Below are 27,659 nucleotides of genomic sequence, written 5' to 3' on the forward strand. Positions count from 1 at the left end.
AATTTATCTTAGAGAGAGCACAGAATGTTTCCTGGTCATCACAGATTTTGAAAAACAATTTAATTACACTTAAACTGTACAGTTAGAAAACAACAACACCACCACAGAGGAAATACAGAGTTTGTGCATTTAGCCGTTCTCTCTTCACTCAGAGTCAGTGGAGCCTCTGTAAAAGCCATAGTCACTACAAAGGAGCTGTTGGCTCTTAGGTAGCACGGACCAGAGCAGTAATGCACCACTCTGTCCCTTCAGAGACACTTCAGTGACTCGTCTTTTCCTGATCCAGTAGATCCTTAGTGCTACAGGTCGGCCACAGTGTCATCTTACTGTCTTGTACAAAAGGCTTGGGGACAGTAACATAACAAAGGCCAATAATATATGCATTCATTCAAAGACTTAACCAAACATAACTTGTCACTATGTACAATTTATGATACAGCTATTCTTGCTGAAGCTTAAACTATCATATCTTCAGACAGACATGGTACCATGTGTTCTTTAATCCAGTGTTGTGACTCCCTGTATGTGAAATATTTAAAGATATCCAGGTAGGTTCTTTACTGTAATAACACAAGAATGTAATAAATAAAAATCATGTGATCCCATGATCTCATCAAATGTTGGACAATTCTACAGACAAACAAGAACATTTTGGTGTTGCTGAGGTGCTTGGAAGGTTTTAAAGGAATGGATTTTAATGAGGGCGATTAAAACACGTCCAGCTGGGCTATAAAACGTTATAGTTTGCGGCTGTGTATCATCTTTTCTCTGTACCTCTCTGGATTAATTCTCTCAGCCAGGTAATATTTCTACGTAGCTTTGAAAACTACAAAGTCACATTCTGCAAATGAGAGTTCAACCACAGCTACATTTGAAATGCTGGTGATGCCTGTGAAACACAGACATGGACAAAAAGTCATTTGTCCACTCGCAACAGAGTGGATTCTTGTCCAACCGTATTTTAAGTGCAGTTGGAAAATTACCGATTAAGGTTTTAAATCTGCAATGCCGGGCAACTGAGAAGGACTTGAGCAATCACAGAGAAAATCAAAAAACAGATGTGTTGCAGGATTAACATGAGGAATGTCAAGTGAGTTTGCTCAAAAAGTGAAAGTATTCATGCAGACACAGAGTTCAGTATATACTCCTGCAACGTGAATCAAAACAATTTTTACTCCTGAATGCAACCCCAACTCCAACGTTCTTCAAAAAATACTTTGAAGAAATTACAATCTCTTAAAACAAAAATGTTCAGTATATTGCACTGATAGAGTCAATGAATTCTAATGAAAATTAAAAAAAGGTTTCAGGGCTGTGTCCATGGTCCATGCACTGCAAAGTCCATGTGGCTCGACGGAGCCCAGTACGCTTTGTTTGGCCCGAGCCTGTGTGACAAGGACTGGTTCAGGGTCCAGAGTTAAGGTCTCAGTAGTAGTAACGCATTTCTGTCCAGTTGGTGATCCAATACTTTTTCTGTGGCTCCTCGGGCTGAAATCCTAGATTGAACTGATAGCGCTCAGCCTTGCGAATTTTCACCCCCTGGTGCTTTGGCATCATCCGGTAGTAGAGCGCCCGCTTAAAGAATCCGAGCTGTAAGGAAAAAGAGAGAGAAAAGAAAGGGACAGTGATTAAGGGTGCACTCAAACAGCAGGAGAGCAGGCATCAATGACAGGTTGAGAAGAAGATTGAGGATTCAGTGGCTGAGGAAAATCAGATTAGGTAAAACCAACAATATGCTGACAAATGAAATTTCCCCACCCTCGTTTTGGTTTTGTTTTGCTTTTGCTGTTGTTCCCATAAAATCCAACAGGGTGGCATCTATTTTGTCTTTTTAGTTGCAAGCAACAGTGTTCCCATATCATCAAAAAACTGCTGGACTCCATGAAGGTGTCATCATTTTTCTTTCAGGCATTCAGACAGGAAAATGGTGCAAAGCCAAGGAGGGCAGGAGTGTATGACCTGGTTAAAGTAACCGCCCATACGGGACTCTTAAAGACATAAAGCTAACACACCCACAGTGAGGGTGGGACATTTTCATTTGTCAACAACCTTTTGCACAATTTGAGAGCATATTTTTCACACTCGCACAGAAGCAGTGTGAGCGAGAGGAGAAGAGCTGAAGCTGAGCGCAGGAAATGAAAGCACAATCAGGGTTTTGAGTGAGAGAATTACAAAATCTTAACGTGAAATCAAACCTGATCCTGTCCTGCTTTAAAAGTAAAAGAACACACTGGAATAAAGATTTTAAAAAAGCCCAAATCGGATTAATGACGGCTTGAGAAGAAGACTAAGAGGCTGAGGAAAATCAGGTTAGGTAACAGAGAAGACCCACAATAGGTAAGATAAAGTAGTGAAAGCACAGTGAACAGCTGTGTAATGTACAGTACTAGCCTGGAGGGGAAGCACAGAAAATGTAAGTTACTGTAACTAGAAGAGGTTGGTGCAAAGACTCAGGAAGCAACCTAGTAAGTTGAATCACACCCCAAGCTTAGGGGCCCATGAAAATCAATTTTTACCCAAAAGCCCCACTGGTGTGTTCTGTTTGGGGCCCCACGGGGGCCTCAGTAGTCCTCAGTCAACTTCTCTGTCTCAGATGGCTGGATCTTCATCTCAGCCGTCTGGGACTTGGCCTCATACATCTCCCTTGTGCTGGCCCTCTGGAAGAAGCCACACTGAGGGTGGAGGAGGAGGAGGGGGGGAGTGCGTGGAGGAGAGGGGGGTAAGTCAAAGTTTAGACTAACGCTTTGATATGGAGTTTGTATGTGTCAGATGAGTGGGGGTCAGCAGCTATTGTACGACCCAGAGAAGAGCTCTGCTGTGAGTGAGCAAACATTTCAGTATTTGCCTGCAGATACACAGCATGTGTATGTGAGAGGGTATGATCAGTTCAGTATTACACACCTTCCACAGAATAAGAATTATGATTCCTAACAGTAGAATTCCTGCGACTGCTGCCAAGATGATGATCCACAGCGGGAGCTCGTAGGGTATTTCCCCTCCTTCCTCTGGCTCTATTTCGACTGTGAACTAAAGGAAAGGTGGAGGCGGTCAGGTAAAAACCAATATCATTATCATCATCATCATCATCACCATCATCATCATCATCGTGACTATTTACGCACCATGGTGGTCTGATTTTCCATCTTGATGGTTGGTTTATCTGTAATGAGCTTCAGTGTGGCTTCCCCTTTGACTGTAACCCTCAGAGCGTTGGAATAGTCCTGCAAGAACACACACACACACACACACACACACACACACACACACACACACACACACACACATATCAAAACATTTTCACAACGAGGCTAGACATTGTAGATGTCCATAACCCCAGATACAATCCATTCTGTATTAGTCTACATTGAATCACAAGGTATTTATTGTGTGTGTGTGTGTGTGTGTGTGTGTGTGTGTGTGTGTGTGTGTGTGTGTGTGTATGGCTGTAGCTGGTGAGCTAACCTCTAGCATTGTGCTGTTCCACAAACGTGACCGCACATAAATCTTTGCTGAGTCTGTCATGTTGAGTAGTGGGCAGGTAAACTTCACGCATCTTGCCGTCCCCTTGGAGCATTCCTTCAACACACCAGTAGAGAGAACGATTAAACAAGTGAACACACAGGGACACAAACATGTGCACAAACTGAATAAGGAGAACACAGGTATTGTTAGAAAATATGTAAAATACTAATAATTTTACAGCCTTCAGTTCTATTGACCAAAGGAGTTCAAGTGAGATAACATTGATAACATGATACACGATTATCCATCCACCCACCAATCCTACAATACCATCCATCCACTTTTTATGTTATGATTCTTGATTATACTTGCTCGCTTTAAAATAATGTAACATATCTGTTCATAATCTAATTGTGAAAAACTCACTGTGACGATCAAATCTAATTCATCATGTTACGCATTAAAGCTCATCACGCTCAGGCGGGTCCCTTTCTTACCAATAGGTGGGTCTCTTTTCGATGAGTGCTGACTGAGATTGCAGCCTGTGGCTCGATGATTTGTGGCTGGGTCACCTCATGAACGTCATCCACGATCTGCCGTTTGGTGCGCTTTGGTCCCCTCCCTGACAACTGGGAGATGAAGGAGAGAGGAAAAATGAAAGAGGGAGGCATAGGAGAAAGAGACATTACATCAGAGGGTTACGTGGTAATTACTGGTTTTGATAAAGACATTACCAAATTCTTCTCAGAATAGCATATTCATTTCCACTCTCTATATGCAGGCCACACGCAATATGATTTTCTATTTTGGTGCTCTGTGAGGTTTGCATGAGGCGACACATGTTTTTTCCAAAATGTATTTCTGAACAGCTGTGGTTTGGCTCTAAAACCATTTCACACCACTTTCTTGCCACTGATGTTTACTCATTCTGACAGACTGCTTCAATTCACACTGTCGTCAGGACCTTCAACCCGAGTCACAATTCAGTCTTGCTTGATATGAGTCCAGTTCAGTGCATTTGCTAATTTGATGATTTGCATTGGTCTGACATTCCCCTCAGCCTCACCTGAACTCTGTGATCAGTGCTACTTAGCAAAGGTTGCTCTAACATGCAAAAAAGATGGATTAAGCGTCTCCACTTTCTTCAGCTATCCAGATATAAATCCGAAATATCTCGAATATGAATGCTGCCATCTTGGGGCAATGGCATCATTTGGAGCCAGAGTTTGCGCAGTAGCTATCGGGGGATGGAGCAGCGGTGGCAAGGTTCCGTAGATGAATGCGCTAGTTTAGCCCATGTCCCAAGGGCTAGCAGCTAGCCACCAGGTGGCGATCAAGATGCTTTTCATTCCCTTTAAGAGAGCTGTCATGTCATCCATCTTTGTGGCCTATTTATGTGCTAAACAGAACGTGTCATTGTGAGCACGCTACATTGCTGATGTCAGCCTCACACGCCGTACACTCTTACTGTTGCTCTTTGTCCAGGCCTCTCATTAAAGCCGCTACCTCTATTTATTTGCAACCATGATTGTGGCTTTTCAGAAGTGGGACATTTTGGTATAAATATCATGGGTGTGGGCAGAAGTGAGATTGAAAGATTTATAAAGAATTAAAGATTATAAGAGAACAACATGACACCGATTATAGGGCTGGAAATCAATACAGCTACCATTTCCTTTTGACAGTATTGAACAGAGCCTTACAGTGAGGTTAAGCACGTTGATGACAGCTTTATCAGGGTTACATTCCGTCTCCGATTCCCCCATGACGACGATCTTCGTCAGGTACAGCAGCCACTTGCCGTTGGATACCTCAAAGGGCCAATCAAACTCAACAGCCAGCATCCCCAGGTCTCTCAGAGGCTGCCCCCTCATGTCCACCTAAAGGAGAAAATAGTCCGCAGCAGAAAAAAAAGAACTTCAAAGGAAATCAAACCTATTGTGTGAATGAACAATAACAGAGCTAGACTGTAGTTTTCTCCGAAATAGCATCCACCCCTGGTCATGCTTACACCACAAACCATGTCTCGCACAACAGCCCTTTCCCCCACACAATATTAAACTTCTGAAGAATGAAAGTGTTGGCTTTAAAAGACTGGGTGGGGATCAGGGAAACGTGGGTGAGCAGCACACGTATTGTAGATGCAACATACAGTCTCGGAGGTCCAATATAACCAAGAGCGGTTGAGGTGACTCACATTGAAGGTGAACTCCACCAGACTGCCCACGTCACTGGTGTTGACCATGGCCATCTCGCCCATCACTGTCCCACCGAATTTTGTTTGCACCAAGGCGTTCACTCTGGACAGGATGAGAGTTGGAAATGATGCACAAATGCAAACACTAACATGATGTTGAGGATAATTTGATGTGACACTCAGTGCCTCCGATCTTTGGTGTATGTACAGTATGTCAGGAGTTGTTAGGTAATGGTACTCACGTGGAGAAAGATGGGAGGATGGTGTTTTCAATCAGCAGGGCCACAGGCACAGGCTTCAGGTCACTCTGTTCACTGAGACTGAAGAAACAAACCTTACTAGTACACTGCCTGTCAGAATGTGTCCACAATAACATCAGCTCTAATTAAAGGAGACATATACTTTTTTTTGGTTTTGCTTTTAAAAAAACCTAAATTAAAACTTGCCTCTAAAGTGTTTCAGTGCTGTAAAAAGTGAACAACTCTTCTGCTGCTTACCTATAAAGCGTGCATCTAACAATCTTCAGCACTTACGTGGACAGAAGCAGCTGAGACTCAATCTCTTGTGTGTACAGATTAATCCCAGACGTTTCAAACTTGAGGACGAGTTTCACCTGATAATCAAAGTAGGCGGTGAAATGAAAATTATCAGAAATGCATCTTAGCAGAGGGAAGGAGTCAAACTGTTGGAGGGAAAGAGGCTCACTCACCTTCTCATTGCCTTTAAGTGGATTCCCCAGCTCACAAATGACTGTGCTTTCCAATCTGCATTGTACATCATGGTCCTACATGCACAGGAAGAATATCAAAACAGTGTGCTCTATTTTCACATGTGATTAATAATGAGCGACATTAACAATCCAACAGTGTATTTTTGTGATACTGGTAAAAGGATTCAAGACTTGAATAGAGGAAATAACTATTGAATGGATATTTTTCAGTCGTCTGCTGCCCTCAGGTGGACATACCAGTGATCTGACGCCAGAGTAACTCAATGCCTCTGGGATGGTGATGTTGAGCATGGCCTGATGGGCGTCCTCACCAAGCTTCCCCCCGGAAGGGAAGTTAGTCACCTCCACCATCAGATGTATTAACTTCATATTGCTGCTGAACTGTAGTATCTGGAATCTGTCCTTCCTAAGCACGGACAACATGTATAATTATTATTATTACATTTTTTTTATTATCGTTTTGGGAGTGTAATGATTCTTAACCCAAAACAGTCTCATATTTAATTCCCAGATGACACAAGCACGATTTCCAAAGCCTAGCCAGCTGCCATTGTTGCAGATACAGCTTGTTACATGTAACATTTTGTGTAACAAAACTCATTCTTCATTTTCTAATCAAAGAGATAACACATGTCAATTAATACATTACATAAATTGTTATTGTATGTAAAGTGAGGGGAAGCTGTATATTTGACATGATTTTAGTCTAATCTAGACTGAGCCATAGACTGTATTTTAAGATGGTCGACATGACGTCTCCACAGTAGTGAAGCCAAAATGTCTTGATCACCACCTATTGGCTGGCTGCAGTATACTTCATGAATGAAAGGTCAATTTATTAATCAAATAATAATTTCTCAAAGTTGTTATATAAACTTACATAAATTCAACTTAGCACAAGGCTGTGAAACAGGGAGAAACAACTGTTCTGACTCTGTCCAAAGGCAATTTTACTTATTAAACAAATTTAAATAAAAATCTTCCATCCCTCTTTCCAGTCTTTATGTTAAGTTTATGCTAAATGGCTGCTGGACTGTATGGCTTCATATGTCCATTACATTCATGAGAGTGGTATCAATCTTCTTATCTATCTCTTAATAAGACAGTGGATAAAATCATGTGATATTCGTCTTAAATATGTTTCCTGTATCAGCTTAAAAAAGAAAAAGACTTGGTTTTCAGAATTTCATTTCACCTGGGGTAAGGGATTTCTTTTTCGTCAACAAACTGACACTCCATCTGCAGGTTACTGCTGCATCTGTTGTCTGAGCCACACTCCTTCTGAAAGTGAATCTGTAGGGATGTAACAAATAAAAGTCTACTACATGTGCTCCACTGTTATATAAAATGTGTTTTATGAATGTGGCGTATGCACCACACCGTACCTCAGTTCTTTGTGTGACTTTCTGCTCCTGGCTCAGGACTGGGAAGAAGTCCAGGTTCTGCAGGGAGCGTCTGGATTTAGGGCTTGGCTCATTTAAAGACATGTTGAGGGAAAAGACTACTGGCTCCAGTTTGTCCCTCACAGGCGCCTGTAAAGTCACCCAAGAATTTAATACTAGTCAAAATAAGCACATGACTTAGGCAACCGCAGCTTTTCAGTCACACATGCACAACACATATTTGTTGAAAACTTACCACTACTCCCAGGTTTAGAGTTTTACACGTGGTCTTGGAGGAGGACAGGCTTTGTGAGCTTACAAGGGTGTCCCTCTTAGTTTTCTGGAAATAAACTCGGGGGCTTCTTCTCCTCTCCATGTCCGCCTCTACTGTGTATTTCACCACTTTGCAAAGTAGAAACATGTACATGACATTACAGAACACAAGGTATGTGAGCAGCCAGTCATTCTACACATTTTAAATATGACTATGGATTAAAAATTGTGGTCTTTAGTCATTCAAATATTTAAATAATATTTATTTACATATTAGAAGTCAGTTGAAAAAAACACGAATGCTTACCAACATCTTTCCTGAAGTCTTTGTTGCCATTGCTCAGAGTGAAAGCCATGCACAGTGTCACTTTAATGCTGTAAAGCACAAAGAGTCGCAAACAAGTTTTAGACAAAAAAGTAACTAATCTGAATTAGGTATTCTGACATGTCTTCTCACCATGGTGTATTGTCAGGACACTCCTTAGGGTCCACGATCTTCGGCTCAACAGTGAAGTTGTTAGTTAAGTGGATGACTGGTCGAGCTCTGAGCAAAAAATGCAACATAGAATCAAACTGTACAGTTATATTCACATATGAAAAAAGTACATGTTTTACTATTTACAGCTGAGACATACTCGGTATTAGTTTAACTTTTATTTTCTGTTTGAACATAGGCTTATTAAAGGATTGTTTTAACCTGTTAATACAGTAAACATTTTCCAGTGTTTTAACTAAATTAAAAGTGCATGAACTTTTCTTATTTTTCACACTGTTTTCTTTTACCTGAGCAGGGCAATGCGGTCATCCAGAGAGCCAACTAAGATGTCAGGGTAACTGTTCTCATCCATGTCCATCCCTCCGTTGATGGAGTAGCCAAAGGTCTGGAATCCATTACCTAATGTCTTACCTTCAATCACCTGTAGAGGGCAACAATTGCATATAAAACAATAAATCTGGAGGCCTGATTAGATTATATGTGAAGTGCATCAGATGCATTAAGTCACATGTTACCTGACTGTGCTTCTCTGAGATTCCCTTTTTACTTCCCATCCATATGTAGACCTTCCCTGTGTCGTGGAATGGAGCTCCGACTGCAAAGTCTGGAGACAGGAAGAAAGGAGATATGTCAAGGAAACAGCTGAAAACAAGTGAAAGAAGTAATGTATTCGCCCTCTAGGGGACAGCAGTGCACCACCTAACGTTTGGTCAATTGCCAGCCCAAAGCTTGAAATAAAACAAGGCCCATTATGTTTCCCTGCTGAGAAACTTACGTAGCAAGAGGGCATTAAAACAATAACACAAAATATTAAACCAATAATTCCCCTCTATACCAGCAGAGCAGTCCTTTTAGTTTAGAACGTAGATGTAATGGAAAAACATCATAGAATGGACTTTTAACTACAATTTCATTATGTAAATCATTTTGTAGTTGAAGCTGTTTTTAACTTGAGTTGTGTTCACAGTCCTACCTTGGAATCCATCTTGGTTGACATCACCAATGGCAGCAACTGCAAAGCCAAACCCAGACCCCGATGGACCCTTCAGCACGACTGTGGCCTTCTTTTGGAATGACCCGTTCTCGTTCATGAAGATATACACTGCTCCACCATGATCATTCATACGGTCAAAGTAAAATGGGGCGCCCACGATCAGATCATTCCAGCTGTCAAAGGCAAAGAAAAATATTCCAACTCATACATCCTTATTATAACTAAAAACAAATTGCAATTCACCAACATTTCTTGTAATTGTAACAAACAGTACGTACATATTAAAGTAAATCTACCACATATCTAACAAGGTTTGACTCATGCAGTAAATTGCAGCATGATTTCCTTATGAAGTCATGATGAAGGTCTCATCAGAGCTACTGAAGGGACGGACTTTCTTTGATCTCAGCTCAAACGTACATCATCGTCCTGCATTCTCTGCACAATCTGCCATATCATAGCTACGGAGCACTGGACCATGAAGCTGCTCAAAAGAACAAGAGGCAGTTACAGGCGTTCTGTTAAAACATGCTAACAACGCAAACATAACACTTCTGCTTTCTGTCTGTTACCAGTGTGAATTTAGGATTTTAAAGCCGCTTTTGGCTGAAATGTAACTTTAGGTGGAGAGTTAGAGACTTTGTTTTGATCCACTGGACGGAATCTTGATTTTTGGTGGATGGGACATGGACAAGTCTAAGTACACGTCAAATAAGTTTATGTACTTTTTATCACACTAGTGTTTGTTCAAGTGTTAATTTGTCTAGTAAGTTTTTTTGATCTGTTATTTTACGATAAAAAAAATGGGGTGACCCGCCATGATTGACAGCTTACTCGCGAATGATTGAGTGAGCTCCCTTAAGCTTCCTCGCCCTATCATTAGTGTGTAGACTCTGGCTCCAAATATGCAAGATGGAAGTGTTTGATTCCAGGATATTGCAGCTTCATTTCTGCATAGTGGTGTCCACTTTAAAATACTTTGTATGGGTCCGAACAACTTTCTTACATTCTAGATATAGTATATATTAACAATATTAAAGGCTAAAAGGATAAATAGATTTTTAGACATATATCCTCCCCAATCACACAATCTGTGATAAAGAAACTCACTCATCATTGTTGAGGTCGGTGACAGCCAGGCTGCTTCCAAAGTAAGAGCCCACTTGTTCCCCGGGGATGATGAGCACCGGCTTAATCAGTTTGTCCATCTTTGTCCCCAGCACCACGGAGCCCTTGGATTCATCCCTGGGAGACCCTGTCACTACAGTGAAGTCATGGCTGAACAGCTTCTTCTCTTCGAGAACTGAATAACCTGTGGTGGAGAGATTCACTGTTAAACCGTCATCTGACCTTTGCAAAGGTAACAAAAGCCTTTTTCAATATCACAGATCAAATGCGATGTTCTGTGATAAAAAACCTTTTCCTTTTAACTGGTTCTCTTGTTATTCACACGGACACTCAGGTATTTATCAATCATTTTATAATTTACATGATGCAACAACACACTGTACTTACCCATATAACTGTTTCGTCTATTCAGCTGTTCAAATTCTGTACTTCTGGAGTCCCAAGAGTTCGCTGGATCCGGATCTCTCCATTTCACATGAACATTTCCTTTAGAATAAAAGCAGAATCAGAAAGGAAGATTAACATCTGCTTCATGCACCATCAACAGGTTTCCCAGACAAAGAATAATCCCGATGTTAGACTAACACCAGGTATTCTTGGATGTATTTAATACCCATCTGTGAAACCTGCCCATATTTCAGTGTCAAGCAGCAAAACATGCTCCTTTCATTGTTAACTCTTCAGTGCCCACCTTGCCACAGGAAGCTGCCAGTGGCACCAATGTAGACGTCTGTGTCTGTCATGCCAGCGGAGATGCCCATGTTGCACATCCCTTCGAACTCCATGTCTAAGTTGGGGTTGCAGACCTCGTAATTGTCATCCTGCCAGTCATCGTTTGGGTCAAAGGTCAGGTCATTGCTCCTCACGTAGCACTTCCCTATCATCCGCTGCTGCTCCTCTGTGCCGCCTCGGAGGACCTTCACGTACCGATGGCCACAGGCCTGCATGGGAGAGAAGATGTGATGAATGAACATCTTCTGATAAAGTACTGACATTCAGTTTAAATGCTATTCTTACCTCCGCCAAGGGGGTTTATGTTTTCTTCTACATTTGTTTGCCTGTCTATCCATCACTTGAACATTTCCATTGATTTCTCAGTAAATAATTCATAAATCTTTTTACCAAGATTTATGAATATTTGAATGTGGTTTAATGAAGGGATCATTATATTTCCTCAACAAAAGAAACAAAAACCAACAAAAAAGTATTTGAGAAGGAAAAACAATATCTCAGGAAAAACCTGTGTGTCCTTTCACTTATATCTTAGTGAGGACTATGTAACAGTTTGGCATACAATGTTACCTGGGACACAGACTAACACAGTAGAACATTGTGTCATCTCACCAGCACACGTCCGGACAGATGGTCCCTCTGACTGGCCACTGTCACACCCAGCCACATGCCCTCCACCATCTCAGAAGGGTTTGCTATGGATGGCACATATTTAGCATTTACATTAGAGGCTTCAAAATGTTACAATCAACATGGAAAGACAGAGAACCAATGAAGCATACTGTATTTTAAACAATCAACTCTGTATTCTTTCTATAGTCAACCAGGTGCGTCGACCATTATCATATAGAAAAAAAGCATTCATAGTCATTATGGTGATCGCAGTCACAGAAGAAACAACCCAAACAGTGAAGCATCATTCAGCCTGGATCCTGTCCTGACACATATTAACCTCAAAAAATGTGCTGTGACTGCAACAACAGCCACTTCAAGCTCAACATTCAAAGAGATGATGAGTCCTTTTATTACGGTTCTTACTTTTAGCCTGTGGGGGGCCTTATTCACCTCAATGTAGAAGAGCAGTAAGCCTGTCAGTTAATAACCTTCAATTTAGATGCACATTTTAGAGCTTTGTATGCCGGCACTCGTTGTGAAGGTGCAAGACATGCTGGAGATCAGGCTCTGAGACTGTCTGACACCCTAGCTCTGTCTTCAGTGAAGAAAGGAGGAAGTTGATTATCAGATTATAACTGTCTGGGTATTATTTAAATTTCTTGAAATAGATTGTAATCTTACGAGAATACATTTATAGAATAGATTACGATACATTTTGTTATTTATAAAACCTATACTAAAGTAAAACTAAACAAGATGGTCCACATATGACACATATTATGACTTTTTTCTTGTGATATTATGACTTTATTAAAGTAAAATAAGAAAAATGATAACTTCATTCTTTTTTTCATCCTCCAGGTTTTATCCGTTTATCCGAACATACGTGTTGCTTGGGCTTGGACTAAACTGAAAGGTCAGAAGATCCAGACTAAATAAGGAAGTTGTGAAAGTGCACTTCGACTCACTCAAATCACTAACAGGACCTCCACTGATCAACTCAGCCTTAACACTGCAAGTCTGCATTCTTTTGTTTGATACCAAAACAGCTGCTCCTCTCTGAGAGCTCACTTACTTGTGCTGACCAGGTCCATCCTGGAGCAGTCCTTGAAGTCTGTGGTGATGGGACAAGAGTAGATGGCACCTGTTTCATTGACATTTTTTAGAGAGTTGGCTTTCTCTTTGGGTGCACCTGTAAGAAGCCTGAACACACACACACACACACACACACACACACACACACACACACACACACACACACACACACACACACACACACAGACAGATAAAGATGATTACCGTCAGATCTTATCAGAGTCGTGTCATGGTGTTAGACAACACAAAGCAGAGACACAGGCAGCAACAAAAAAAAGCTAGACAATGTCACAGATAATCCTGCTGGTCTAAACACAGGAAAAGAATCATGCAGGTTCTTTTTTTCCAAAGGGGATACCTTGCCATGATTAAGTACAGGATTTTTTTTAAAGGAGGACACCTTAGATTTAGAAAATGTCCTAAGCTCCACAAAGTAAACCAGGATACATGATGAGTTTGAATCGCGAGTGGGAGAGGAGCAGTTCAAACATGACCCGTAACAAGCCTGGGCACCACCCACACAAAGCCACACAAACTAGTCTCCTGGTGATGGACCTGATCTTTTTGTCCACTCACCCAGACACTCCCTACATCAGCACCTTTAACACACCACAAAACTTTGAAGTAGAGGGATTACCCCCACTGCACGGCTCTGTGCCGGGACACACTATTTACTGTCAGCACAAGATTTATTAGCTCCACCACTTTGTAGGCGGAAGGTGCAGACAGTCCTGTTCCCGGCGTGCGTGACACGTGGTCAGCTGTTGGAGACAGAATCATACAGGGTTGTGGATGTGGAGCACGTCCCTCTTTTCATCCAAAACTCTAAAAACGTTCATATCTTCCTGCTTGAATGCTGGCATGTTAATGGTCAAACGTGGTGAGTCAAGCTATTAGTCAAGCTTGCAGGTATTAACTGCAACTGGGGGGTAGCTATCTTTCTTACTGATAAGCAAGAGCACATTCAGATAGTGGATGTAGACTGAAGACAGACATTTTGCAGCGCATTGTGCCGCCAAATCGAAAATGACTCACCTCTGCATTGTTCTAACTTGAAGATAGAATATTTGTTCTGACTTGAATCATCATGAACAGGATGAGAAACTTAAAGCAAACATGGGCCTTTGCAAAGTAAGGTGTGAAGTTTCTCAAATGCTCTGTTTTACATATGCCGCAGAAGAAAATGTGAAGTATGATTTACAAAATATCCATATTAGTGCAGGAGTAGAGGCAGGAGCAGTACATTTTACCCTTCATTACATCCAGGAAGAAAACTAAACAGAAACAGGTGAGTGTCCACATTGTGTCTTCTGCTTTTTAATGTGTACAAACTCACATCCTTAAAAGTCAACGATGAATTGTTTCCTCTAATTCATAGAGTGCATGTATCCTTTGAAAAATGTACAATTGTCCCTTCTTTCTGTCTCCAGATGGTTATTATCAACAATTAATCAATTATCTTGCCAGAGTGAAAACAACCAGAAAGAACCAAGATGGCCTCTGTGGGCCAGCAGTTTCCAGGGGACTGGGAGGAAGTAGCCATGACTCAGGTAATCATTCAGTGCTGTAGACAGCGTCTGAGATTCCACAGAGGTTTGTAGTAGTAGGACTGACACACATGTGGAGGACCAGGGCCATGGAGTCCCACTGTGAGGTAGTATGAGTGTGCATGTGTGTGTGTGCGCGGACACACCCATTCAGAAAGTCTAAACACATGAGTGAGTGGGTGCTTACATGACTTGCCTTTCTTCTATGGCCAGTAAATCAGAAGCCACCCAATGTGTTTTTCAGCGGCACAGCCCCACGTGTCTCAAAACACAGACGTACAAGGTTAGCCATTGTTGTGGGAAAACCAGGGCACATAACGCAGAGCAAGAAATAACAAGAGAGAACCGCGGGTCAAGCTGTGGCACAACTCCTATCAAACACTTATGCAGGCCAGTCACATGTGAACTTTGCTCACACTGAATGAAAAATAAGGAGAGCTGGGGCCCAAAGTCCAGTGCTAATCACACACCATGCTTCAGGGAGGCTTGTGAAATCTTGGTCGGCTTTCTTGTAGCGAAGGGAGGGAGAGGTCAACGTGAACTCATAACACACTCGCTGCTGCCTTGCTGTCTCAGCAGAGGGTCACCTGTGTTTGTTGTGGGAAGTCAGCACTGCAGATTGATGCCCTCAGGTTTTACATCCACCGCTTTACAACGGACGTTTTCAGCCTGAGTGGAGCTGGAGTCTTATAATTTACACAGGAAACAAATCAAAGAAACTGGGCATTGTTTGGGGAAATTCACCTTTCTGCTTTCTTGCAACAAATTAGATGAGGTGATTACAATTGTCATTTCTGTATGGTAACTTTGAAGCTACAATGGAAAAGAAAAAATGTTGGACCAACTTTAAAAAAAATACTTCAGCTGATAACCCACAACACAAGTTGTGCTGATATAAATTGTCGAACATTTTGTATGTCTACTTGTTTCCATTGGAGATTTTTAATTAGAGAAGAGGACGAGCTATGGCTACTCCCTGTGATATAATAGAATAGATTCATGTCTTTTTTGGACATTTGAAGTTGGTCCAACAGTCCCCTTATGCAACAACATTTAAATTCACTAGATGCAGATCTTTATACAAAAATACAGACCAACCAACAAACAGGAACAGAGAGAAAACTGAAAACTGTCAACTTTTTATGCAGAAAGAAGCAGTTTTTCAGATATTTCACACATTTTTAAAGCGTTTAACATCTTGACAATGTTACGTTCATGTGCTGAGACCATAGTGTCAAATGTCTCAGCGCTTGGTAATATAAACCAAAAATATAAAAAACAACTAACTGTCCACGTGACAGTTAAAATGACTGAAAAACCCCCAAATAAAACGATTCAAATAAATGCAAATCAAACATTTCAGAAAGCTTTCAAGAAGAGAGAGGTTTTAAGACGAGATTTACAAGAAGCTGGAGAGATGGTGTGTGTCAGTTCAGTAGGCAGAGAGAGGTCTAGTGTGGGGACTCGAATAGAAAAAGCTGCATCTCCTTTTATGACAAACTGTGACCTGGGAGTTACCAGCAGGGCTCCAACTGCAGAGCTCAGCAGTCAGGACAACACATAAGAGCTCAATAATTCTGAAATATGTTTTGGGGGCTACGCCGAGAGGATGTGAAAGGCTCTCACTCATAAAATTGACCACAACCTGAGATACAAGCTGTTGACTAAGCCATGACAGCACATCTCATATCCTGTCGCAACTGCAACAATGTGTGCCCTCCTCCTATCTACCTCCCTGCTCATCGCCTCCTCATAAACAAGCTGTCAAGGGCCCAGGGAAGGGAAGGGGGGCACCCGGCAGCTGAATTCCTACTCCTGTGGACATGTTGAAATTTGCCTCCCTCTCCCAATGAGGCAATCCGAATGGCTGACTAAACCAAACACGCCCAGCTAAGGTGAGAGTGGCTGCATTCTTCAGGAGTAAGAAAAACTCTAGAAGAAGGGAGTTAGATGAACTGCTCTGTGTTCGTATCACTTTTGCCGCATAAATCGCCAATTTCCGCAGAAAGTTGAAAAATGTTGCTTTACTTCACACAAGAGCAGCCAACGTTATGAAGTGACGTCATCCGAAAGCTGCAAACCCTGCGACGAAGACATGATGAAGTCCGAAAGTCAGTCTCATTTGCCAACAAAAATAAGCTCAAAAGACTGAGCAAAGCAGTTTCCTGGTGTGCCAAGAAGCATCTCACCTCAGCTACACACAGTGAAATGTGTGTGTGTGTGGTTTTGTTGTGGTTGGTGTGTGTTTGTGTGTGTGTGTGTGTGTGTGCACTTTGTACATTGGAAGCACTTATTTCAACAGAAGATGTCTGTTTTGTATAGCTACCTCCAGAAAACAGGAAACACACATTTTATTTTTTTGTGTAATTTATTCATTTTTACAGAAGTTGTAGCGTATTCTTTTTGTAAAGCTACGGAACTTGTTTGACTGATCAACATTTTGTAAGTTTGAGCCATGTGTTTAAGGTCTGAAATGAAACAAGATGAGAACTTAATTATTCCTAGCACTTTCTGTGATGTAGTATGCTTGCTTATCATAGGAAGTCATTAGAAATTACTCTTTACATTAAGGTAGTAGCCTAGTGAGAACAGAGCACTGGGGGAATCACTTCTTATTCATCAAACCGCAATTTTTGCAAATTCCCGCCATTTCATCGCATAAAATTGCATAAATATCCTGCATATTCCATCGCATTTTTTACTAATAAATGTGCCGCATAATCAAGGATTTTTGCAAGGATCCTTTTTATCAAGGATAGTGGTGTCTATACTTAAATAGAAGCATCCAGTCATACAGACCCAAGAACACAGGAGCTAGGGGGGGTGTTGAGAAAGCGAGGGAGTATCTGGGAAGAGGGCAAAAGGATCAACGCTTCTTGTCACAAAGACAAAGAGCGAAAGGTTTTGTCAGTTCGATGTACAGATGTTGGTTTATGACACTTGACTAAGTTTTTTTTAGTTAATTATCATTATAGCCACATCTTCTCATCACTCACCTCGTACCTGACTAATCCAGGCAACTCTGGCAGCGAAAGCAGAAAACCAACTGAATTACAGATGACTAAAACCTTTTGCAATACATTTTCCGCCATCTCAGATTAGTAAGTCGAACAAGAAGAGACAATGTGCAACACCAGTCAGTCACGTATGCAGAGGAGTATAATGCACTCTCATTCATTTTCATCTGCATGGGTCTAGTCTGAACAGGACTGTTATGAGACACATGATGAAAGGTGTATAACTAACTAACACATCCGGCTGGTCCTTACTTTGAAAGTCAAGGGGAATCTGGGGTATATCTAGGGGCAGAGTCAGGGGGGAGATTGGCCCCTGAAGTGCCCCTGTCCTTAATGGACTAGTCACTTACATAACAAGGAACTTTGAACAAGGAACTTTTTTAGAAATATATTCAATGATGTGTAGCTTTGCTCAAATCTACCGGAAACAGGGAAATATTCACCTTACTGAATCAGGAACTGTGCACAGATGTTGAATGTATAGTTGTCCCCTTTGTGTAAATTGTGGCCTCTAACCCTAACCCTTACCCCGATTTTGAAAATTCTTGGATCCACCACTTAGGGGAGAAATGCATTTAAACACTTCCTAAGTACTTCCTTCAAGCTCTCCTTCTAAATATATCAATCACAAATCACAATTTGCCCCTACAGGACTTAACAATGAGTGACATCTTCTGTCCTTAACCCTCGACAAGAGTGAGGAAAAAGTACAAAAACAACTGTTATCAGGGGAAAAAACCTAGAAACCACAGAGAGAGTTGCATGTGGGGGATCTGTCTCCCTGGAGGGAGAGAAGTGCAGTCGATTTTGCATGTACTGTACGGAAGCTTCAGTGTTGTCCCCTTGTTGTGAGTCATTTTGATAAAACCGTCTACCAAATGAGTACATGTAAATATTTGAAAATGGGAAAGTAAGAGAACGTGGCAGACAAAGTGGCTGAGACTGAAGGACATGAGACTAAGGACACACACACCCACCAGTATTTGAACCTAACAGTGATGGATGATCTGTCCAGATAAGGCTTAGAGCAACCTGTGTGTCACAGGGTGCAGCTGTGGCCCTCAGGACAGAGAAAAAGACCAAATCTGCAGCAACATGTACCTCAGGGCCGGTGTTTCTCTGTCAGTGATACAACTCTTTTTACTCTGGGAAAGATATAGACAATATACTACATGTGATGTAAGAAGTCATGATTAGTCAGATTACTGTGTGGTGCAGTAGTTACAAATTCTAATTCTTTCTATAGCAGTCACTCTCTACAGTACCGAAAGTATTGTGTGCATCAAGCCACATCCACAGGATGTGAATTCTAAAAAAAACACGTTTTACTGAATCAAAGGGAGCCGCCACAGGTCGTCCTCTTGTTCAATTAAAAATCTCTATTGGAAACAAGCAGACACACGTAACCGTTGCCACTGGTGACAAGGTTGTACAAAGATCCAGTGCGAGGATTAGAGGGAATGGAAAGTTCAGAGTTTCAGTGATGTAACTGGGAGACAGACGTTGCTGTTGCTACATTTCGTTTGATTTACTTCTGTGTGTGTTCACAGTTTAATAGCATACAGTCGGAGCCCACATTGGCCTTCATATATCTGTACAGAGAGATAAACAGCTGATTAAAAAGGGGAAGGCCGTCTGGCTGTTCTGAATGAGAATGGTGAGAAACAGATGTGTGCCTTTTTTTCTGTGTCACTGGATACATCCAGTTTTTAAGGAATATAAGTGAACTTATGAAGGTGAATGATAAGGTGTTACTCTCTCATTGCAACACACAAAATTAACAAAAATTACAAACAAGTACAAGCAAGGAACAGATACACAATATTCTATTAATCCTCACTCTAAATCTTAAATCCATTTCATACACACAGATACACAAACACTCACCTATTCTGCCTCATAGGTATTAGTCACAATGTTATAAAGCTATTGCAGTACACTGAATCCAGGAGAAATGCAGCCACTTAGGGCCACAAAGCAAATAAATGGAGATAATTTAGAATAGAGTGACTCAATTTGAAGATTGAATTAAGCACGAGGACAAGAGGAGTAGGACTGAGATAGATCTCATTATCCTCTGTTAATGGTCTAATGACTTGACTGAAAAATGAGAGGATAGTTCATAAAAGCATGTTGTGTTACAGCATGGTCCGCACTTACTGTGCTGACGGTAAGGGCACATAGAGTCACATGATGAAGGTGTGTGTGTGTGTGTGTGTGTGTGTGTGTGTGTATGTGTGGAGTGTGTGTCAGTTCCCGGTGTGATTTCTTTTACAGCTGCAGTCTGATAAACCCATGTCTTTGTCATTTCAGGAAGCACTTACAAAGCAGTATAGGTGGGGCGGTGAACGTACATTGCTATCAGACTATTCACAGTATGCACGCCTTGTTGTTAACACACTTACTGTGAGCCTGCGTGTACGGAACATGCTGACAGATGAGTCGTCTCTGGACAAACAGTGACCTGTCTGGTATCGAACTGCTGCCTGGAGTTGGTCATCATAGACTGTACAGACCTTCCCTCATGGCAACACCTGCCTTTCAGGGCTTTCACATGTTTCTGTCTTCATTTCAAAAGACATTTTCATTTTCTAAAGACAATGTAACTATAACTTCTATCTATCTATAAAGAGAGAGAGAGAGAATAGTAGCATATATGGTGTACTATTTTCATGCAACTAAAATATATCAGACAGACAGATAGATAGAAATATAGATTGGTTATTTGTACAAAGATAGAAAATATCTTATTACCACAATACCATTTAATTGAAGGTCAGTAAACATGTAACTATCACACATCCTGAACACAAAATCCAATCACAAAAAATATCCCCACAACCATCCACACACAAAGTGATCTACATCATACATCTACAGGAGTAAACAGAGAGAGCCTCTTGAATTAAGACAAATCTTTCAGTGTGACTATTTGAGGGTGTAAACTAGCAGAGGAAACATGCACAGTAAAAGGAAGCTGTTGTGGTGATCTGTGGGCACACCTGGCAAATCAGATACAGACTACTGAGGCCCACTGTGGTTAAAGTGTAAACAATCCACTTGCAGGAAGAAGAACAAAGCCACATTTGCATTTCTTTTTCTGTTTCTAAAAGCCTTAAAATACTTGTCTTTCAAGTTCTTGCCCTTTCTATCCAACTGCTCTTCAGAGTACGCTGATGCTCATGTCAGAGGTTTTAAACAGAGTGCAGAGACTGTGCATTACAAGTAGGAAAACAAAGGTACGAAATGCTGGCCTTGTTGCGATAAATGGAAATTTAGTCACAAGAGGAATGGAATTTGAATGCAAGGTATTAGAGCTGATCAAGAGAGGAAATGCCACAGAGCAACAGGTTGTGTTAAGATAAAACTAAATATCAATGTGCACCTGCGCTCTACACAGACACACACGGACGTTACAGTCCACCAGGGTGTCTCAGCTGGGCAAACATCCTGTTTGAAGACCACCATCTGCCGTGGGTGAAACAGTAACAAGAGAGCAAACTCATTTCCACCCGGTGTGACAAACCAAACATGGCAGGTCGTCCCCTGATAATACACTAACTCACTTTTCATGAGCAACCAGTGAAACCGTGTCTGACAACGTTCATTTGGCTTACATCTGAAGGTTGGGCTGCTCACTGTGGCCACCCAACGTCTTCTGTTGCGGGATGAATGATGTCAAACTGGCTTTGCATACACGTACACGCACAAAGGCACACACAAGCACAGCTGGACTGAGTGTGGATGCATGTTTGTCAGTGACCCAACATCACACCAGCACACATTCATCCTGAAAACTCAGCAGAATTCACAAGAGACACAGTATCAGTAACAGTGTCTCCATTAACATTTTGACCCCTGATGTATAAAGAGAGAGAGAGAGAGAGAGACACCTTGGGGGTTTACAGGTGGACTGTATACCTCATAGCTCTAATGGAGCTGAGGTGCCAAGTTTTCACTCACATATTACTCAACTTACATAAAGCAGCGCAGGTGTGAGCATGAAACATCTGTTTTTACCTGCTGAAACTTGGAAAACCTCCAATTAAAGACAACTGTATAGAGAGAAAACACTAAATCGCTTTTAAAACATGTTGTATTGTTAAGAACCACAAGACTATACACTCACTGACCTCTGCATACACACACACCAAGTGTAAACTAATACTTCAGGATCACTTCCCTTTCAAAGATGATAAATGGCACGAAGAGACAAAGGTTTGGTAGCGTATAGTTTTTCTAGCCACAGGTAACCATCATTAGCCCAGAGGCCAAGCACACCAGCTTTTCCATGCTGTTTCAGGGCATTTGTAAAATCAGGGGGAGAAAAGGGGATCTCTTACATTTTTGTTAGGACAGAAACAGTCCTCACTGTGGGTATTCCCAATGAAAGCCCCACCGTAGAGAATCTCCTCTGTGGAGATTAGCAGGAGGCCCAGGGTCCCGCTGGGATCCATTTCAACGTGTTATTAGATGCTGTCATTCACTCGTCCGCTACACAAAATGCAGCCCATGCCATCGCCAACGGATTGGATACAGACAATAAATAGCACAACGATCACCAGCACAAACTTGGAATCATTTCAAAGTCTTGTGCTGTTAAAGTATCTTGGCCTAAAGCCTTTAATAAATCAAAACCCAATTCCCCCCTACTGTACAAACCTTTTGCTATTGGGCACTTTTTTTGATTTCATGGTTTTATTGTTGGGTAGCAAAAACTGCAACTCGCTCCACAGGCAGGTGTGGATGCTGATGAGTTTCTCTCTTGATATGAATAATAATTTCTGGAATTGAAAAATGTAAAGATGTTTTTAGTATTTTTTCTCAAGTGGTCAAATGTGATTTACAAATTGATAACACAAACGTTTTATATGACTTATAATTGAGGCTGATACTAATATATTGGTTTGTCCATAATATTCCTTAGTTGATAACATTGGACAATATTTCTTTGTTGTTAGGGAATAACAACATCTGAGGATTTTTTATGTACATATATAAATAAGCATGTATAAAGGAATTTTAAGTCATTAATTATAACTTACAGTATAAAACCTCTGTGATATATAGGCAATAACAGTTAAGCATAAGGTGTTAGATATACTGTGTTTTATGTAGCTTCCAATCCATGAATACAGTCAAAACAATAATGTGTTTTAACAAAATATGGTTATCTGCAATACAACTTCAACAGACATAAAACAAAATTCAGCTTAGAACAATTCCTGAATACATGCAGAACATTGAGAAGTTTGATGCTTCCTTTTTCAAAGAGAAGTAACAACGTCTGGGGCGAGCTCTCATGAACAACACGTATGAGGGTGTAACACACAACACAGGGTTCTTATCTGAAATGTTTCAGTGTGACACTGGTGCTCTGACAGACCCACTTCACAGACAAAGACCGCTGGCTTTTGTGACGAGGAATGTTGGATCGTGGCCAAGTTGGACATACCCACCTGCATCATTTCCATTAGCCACATAATGTAATGTACAACATATAATGTATCACAGTGGGTAATTCAGTTGAAGTTATACTACAGAAATTAGCATTAGCTCTGCAATGAGAGCAGTGCTAGTCTGCTAGAGATAGTTAAGGGTCACAGTACTGTTGAGCAGCATTTCAGAGCTCACAGGCCCAACACAATACCATATTACCAGGCCAAGCACACATTCATACTCCTTCCTGCTGTGAGACCTTGCTGCCATTGGAATACATTGTATCCCATTGTGACTGACATGAATTCCGGCCGTTCGCTCCCACAGTTCAGGGAGCTAACTTTCCTCAGCTACATTTCGAGCCAACAGGAGACATTTAATTCCATCAGTCTGTAAGAGACTTGAGGAACAGCAGAGTCAGTCCCTGTGCATGTTCAAACCCAGCATCAGATTGTTAGTGACTATAAACCTTACAGCAAGTCGACCAATCTAATATGCACCTCAAAGCAGAAAACGGGAAGGCCCCTGTCAAATTAAATGGCTGACTTTCATGGCCTCGAGCCACAGCAGACAGACAGAGATGAGCTGGAAAGACAAAGGCACTTCAGCACTGATTAAATATTCATCAGTCAGAGGAAGAGGAATTAGATTCTTTGACCCAGCTCACAGAGGTTCCCATCTGTAAAAGAAAAGGATTTTTCTAGGGGTTTTGAACTTTAGCTGAGGTTTGGTTTGGGTGGGTGTGTTCCCCGCAGCCTCCAGAGTCATCATTCTCACTCCTGTCTTGTCTCAACCTGAAACCTGGCAGGTTGTGACTGTGCAGAGAAGGGTAATGCATTCCAGGCATACCATGGGGTCAGGGGACTGGAAGAGCCAATAGGTGGCCAGCTGACTGCCCAGTTCCTCCTCCCTGCTACAACAGAGAACAAAAAAAGCCCTCACAAGAAAAAAATCTTTCTTTAGGCGAGTGATTCAAAGAGAAGAGGGGGAGTGAATGCCCTGAACAAATTGGCCTCAGGTAGCCTCAATAGATTATTCAGGTGCAGCCCTTCCCCAACTAAGTTAGTCCACTAAATGTTCAACAGGATCCAAAATACATTATCAAATTGCTTCTGCTCAGCCAAGATACACTGGTAGATTCAGCCTAATGGGATAATAGCCCACACCTTAAGATGTTAAGAAAAACTTTATTACGTTCACTTTGTCTGTCTTTACTTTTTTTTTTTCTTCCTGGACTCTGTCTGACAAATGCTACAACAAAGGGGGCCACTAAAGCGTACGTGTACATGTCACGACTGGTTTATATGCGTAGTTGTTGCATTTTTCAAATATTCACTCTTGCCTCGCTCCAGTAAATGAGAGCAGACAGCCCTGTGGTGCTGCGAGACAGATACGGTGCCACAAAAGAAGCCAGACAACACAGAGGAAACAGACAGGGCTGTAAAAGCACAACAACAAACGTTGAGACATCTTTACTGTATGTTTGGGAATCAGAAGGTACATGTGGAGCTAGGTCTTTAGTGAACACCGGTGGCTCCACAGATTACAAGCCAAGGCTGATAGCAAGAACACTCTTGGAACAGGAGGTTCTATTAAAGGAAATAAACATTGTACAATATACATAAATACTGGTAGCAGAAGTGTAGCTCACAACCGCATTGAGCTTGAAAGTGTCTCAGTTTTTTTTTTTGCAGTCGCACTTCTTCGAATTCAGAAACAGGCCTTGCAAAACAATCCAAATTTGTAAAAGTAATGTGTGATTAATTCTAAGAAATCTCTATCTATCCTTTCATGGAACGCATATCTCAAGAACCATTCATCTTATCAGTTTCAAACTTGGCATGTGTGTTTTTATGGGCCCAAGGAAGTGCAATTTAAACAATTTAAACTTGCAACATTGAGGCTTTGACTCATCAGCGTAAGGGACATTGTCGTTCACAGAAAGGGTACATTCAAGGCGACCAAAACTGGTTCTCCAGTTTGAGGTTCTGCGTCTAGCTTTCACCACATTTTGAGGTGAACAGCTCTTTGTGCAGCAGCAGTGGTGCAGCATCTGAACAGGCCGAGCAAACAGCCCATTCCAAACAGGTGTTTTTTAGCATGGCACTGCAGTACTACATTAAATACACTTGTTCGCTTTCTTGCCAAGAGTGCGATGAAAATATTGAAAGCACTCTTTTTTCTGAAAGCTAAATATGAACCTACAGCCAGCAGAAGGTTACAGATTAGTGTAAACAACACTTTTAATGAAACAGAACTGAGCACACATTTGCTTAAGCCTCTTTGCCTTGCAGAGGACGAATGACACTTTTTACAACATTGTTGTCCCTGCAGGCTTCCAAGCTCATTACCACCCCCATGTGCCCCCCCTTCTTGGGTTGCAGTCTGCGGACAGTGACTCCATCCCTCTGGGGACGACGCCAAGATGGAACATTGATCTTGTGTCAGATGGACACTGCTATCCGTTCTATTAACTGGGGGAAATCTCTGTAATGCACACCAGCTCACCAGTTGACAGAGAGCAGGCTAATGAACCTCACTCTCAGACTCACTCCACTGGTGACAACACAGAGGAAGTGGGGCCTGGCTTGTGATTTTCTTCAAAGCAGAACAGGGACACAGATAACAGCAGTGAACACGGCGTGTGATCATGGATGCGGAAGGATGAGGGGGGCCGCTGTAATTGGCCGAGGGGAAATCCTACACTAAACAATGATACAGTTTGAGGAGCTTTCATTAAAGACGCTGCATAGGAAGAGAGGAAAGATGTCTCCTCAGAACATGAGCTATCCCTTCAACAGGAATGTAAATCCTCCCAAACACGGTTAAATCCACGAGCATTCGTGTCATGGTAATAACAACTTACGAGTGTTTCAGGCCAATGAGCGCTTTTATTGCGAAATACAAGCCCACTTGTGTCTCGGCTGAATGTGATAGCCTAAGGATAGGTGGATAGAAAGTAGAGCAGGCTATGTCAGGACTTTCTCTGCATTCCACAGTGGCTGGATATGAACACTGAAGTCATGTATGCACAGAACAGACTGATATGAGATATCATATTTGATCTGAATTCTTTTTTTTGTAGAATTAAGAATCAATATTCCACATTCCATGATAACCTAGAGGCTCAGGAAAGTTCCAAGCTGTGGAACAGTTCACCTGGTCGAGCTTCACCCACAGCTGTACAGTTACCTTTACAGAGGTTTGCAACAGCAATTATAAAATGTTCTAATCAGACATTTAACGATAAGTGTATGGCCATGCATGATACATGACGAAATTTCGAAAACTGACCCAGGTAACAATCTCCATTTACAGGACTTTCCTGGAAACATGTTCAGGTAAAACAGAGGCACAGAAAGTTGACAGAACACCGATGTCACATGTTTTGGTATAAAGGGTACTAACAGTTGTGTCCATAGGCCTGGATCAATCCGCACCGATTTAACAAGCAGGTGGGAGACTAGAGGAGGAACTATACGCTGCTTGTAGGGTGTGATGCGACGGTAACTCTCGAAGAATTGAACAAGTGCGTTAAGAGCAGTTTATAAACAGGCGATGTGTGTTTAAAACATAGACCCAAGCTTCGTGGCTGGTTTATGCGGACGAACTGTGCGTAAAGTGCAGCGAGTAAAACGGTACTTTTTCGTTACGCAGCAGGTGCTTAGCGCGTGTAAGTGCGGGCGTTGTTTTAACCTCTAAATGAGAGAGAAGTGGAGCCTGGTGGCAACTTACAGGTATTTGCGGGAGCCCACCGTCTGTTGATGCAGAGCCACCGAGAATCCAAAGAAGCTGCCTTTGGTCTCCCCCTCTTTGATCACAGGAAACTGAGCATCTATATTAAATCCGGTGCAGCGCTGCGTCCAGTGGTGCGCCGCCAGAACCAAAGCGCACAGGAGCAGTCTCGGAGACATGGTTCACGTTGATTCTGGGCTTCCCGCAGATCCACGATCAGCGTGGGTCCGACACTGAGGTCCAACAGGTAGAGTGCTGCTGCTGCTGCTTCACAGAGACCTCCCCATAGAGAGAGAGCCGCCTGTCCCCCCCTCCACTGTGTTACTGCCTAGGTGTCGGTGTATGCCTCCCTCTGCTGCCCTCCCCCTGCTCCGTCCCCCTTCCTCTCTGCACCTCCACGGACATCCGAGGCAAGTGCACAACATTCACACACTGTGGAGAGAGGTTGGCTCACTCAGTCACGCTCAGTCTCTCTCCCTCTCTCTGCCCCCATGTCTCTATTTTACTTTCCACCTTTCCAACACTGGGAAGTAAAAAGTTACACAGCTTGTAATTCAAAAATAACTCAAAAATAAAATAAAATAAATAGACCTTTTTGAGAACTAGAGCGCATACCTCCAAACAATGCCCTCTATGAAACCACAGTTCAATTTACTAGATCCAGATCTGCACCAAATTACAAACATTCACAAATATCAGTCCCCTAAAATCGTAAGATCCTTGACTCCCCCTGAGTAAACAATGAAAATGTTGAAAAACTGTCTCTCTGTAAAAAAAAGGAAAAAAAATAGAATGAACCCATCCCAAAATATAATGC

At 41.9% G+C, this 27,659-nt stretch overlaps 1 protein-coding gene across 2 annotated transcripts; it reads right to left on the reverse strand.

Annotated features, from left to right (window-relative positions):
* Positions 1-45: 45 nt before the first annotated feature.
* Positions 46-27,222, reverse strand: itga3b (integrin, alpha 3b). 2 transcript variants are annotated; one of them, XM_069517382.1, is made up of 26 exons: positions 26,843-27,222; positions 13,085-13,212; positions 12,007-12,089; positions 11,354-11,603; positions 11,050-11,148; positions 10,645-10,846; positions 9,514-9,707; positions 9,056-9,144; positions 8,828-8,961; positions 8,502-8,588; positions 8,352-8,419; positions 8,028-8,173; positions 7,775-7,921; positions 7,585-7,682; positions 6,627-6,795; positions 6,369-6,443; positions 6,193-6,272; positions 5,902-5,979; positions 5,660-5,762; positions 5,166-5,342; positions 3,960-4,091; positions 3,463-3,576; positions 3,123-3,221; positions 2,902-3,027; positions 2,517-2,672; positions 46-1,590 (listed from the first exon to the last, which is right to left on the reverse strand). In XM_069517382.1, exons 1-25 carry the CDS (start codon positions 27,019-27,021, stop codon positions 2,562-2,564), a joined length of 3,168 nt encoding a protein of 1,055 aa, XP_069373483.1. In that variant the 5' UTR covers positions 27,022-27,222; the 3' UTR covers positions 46-1,590; positions 2,517-2,561. The 2 variants fall into 2 exon arrangements, with proteins under 2 accessions (XP_069373483.1, XP_069373482.1); XM_069517381.1 differs by lacking the exon at positions 2,517-2,672 and having other exon boundaries at positions 26,843-27,168.
* Between the last annotated feature and the right edge of the window lie 437 nt (positions 27,223-27,659).

Source organism: Paralichthys olivaceus, chromosome 21, assembly GCF_024713975.1.
Source record: "Paralichthys olivaceus isolate ysfri-2021 chromosome 21, ASM2471397v2, whole genome shotgun sequence".
Classification (NCBI taxonomy): Eukaryota; Metazoa; Chordata; class Actinopteri; order Pleuronectiformes; family Paralichthyidae; genus Paralichthys; species Paralichthys olivaceus.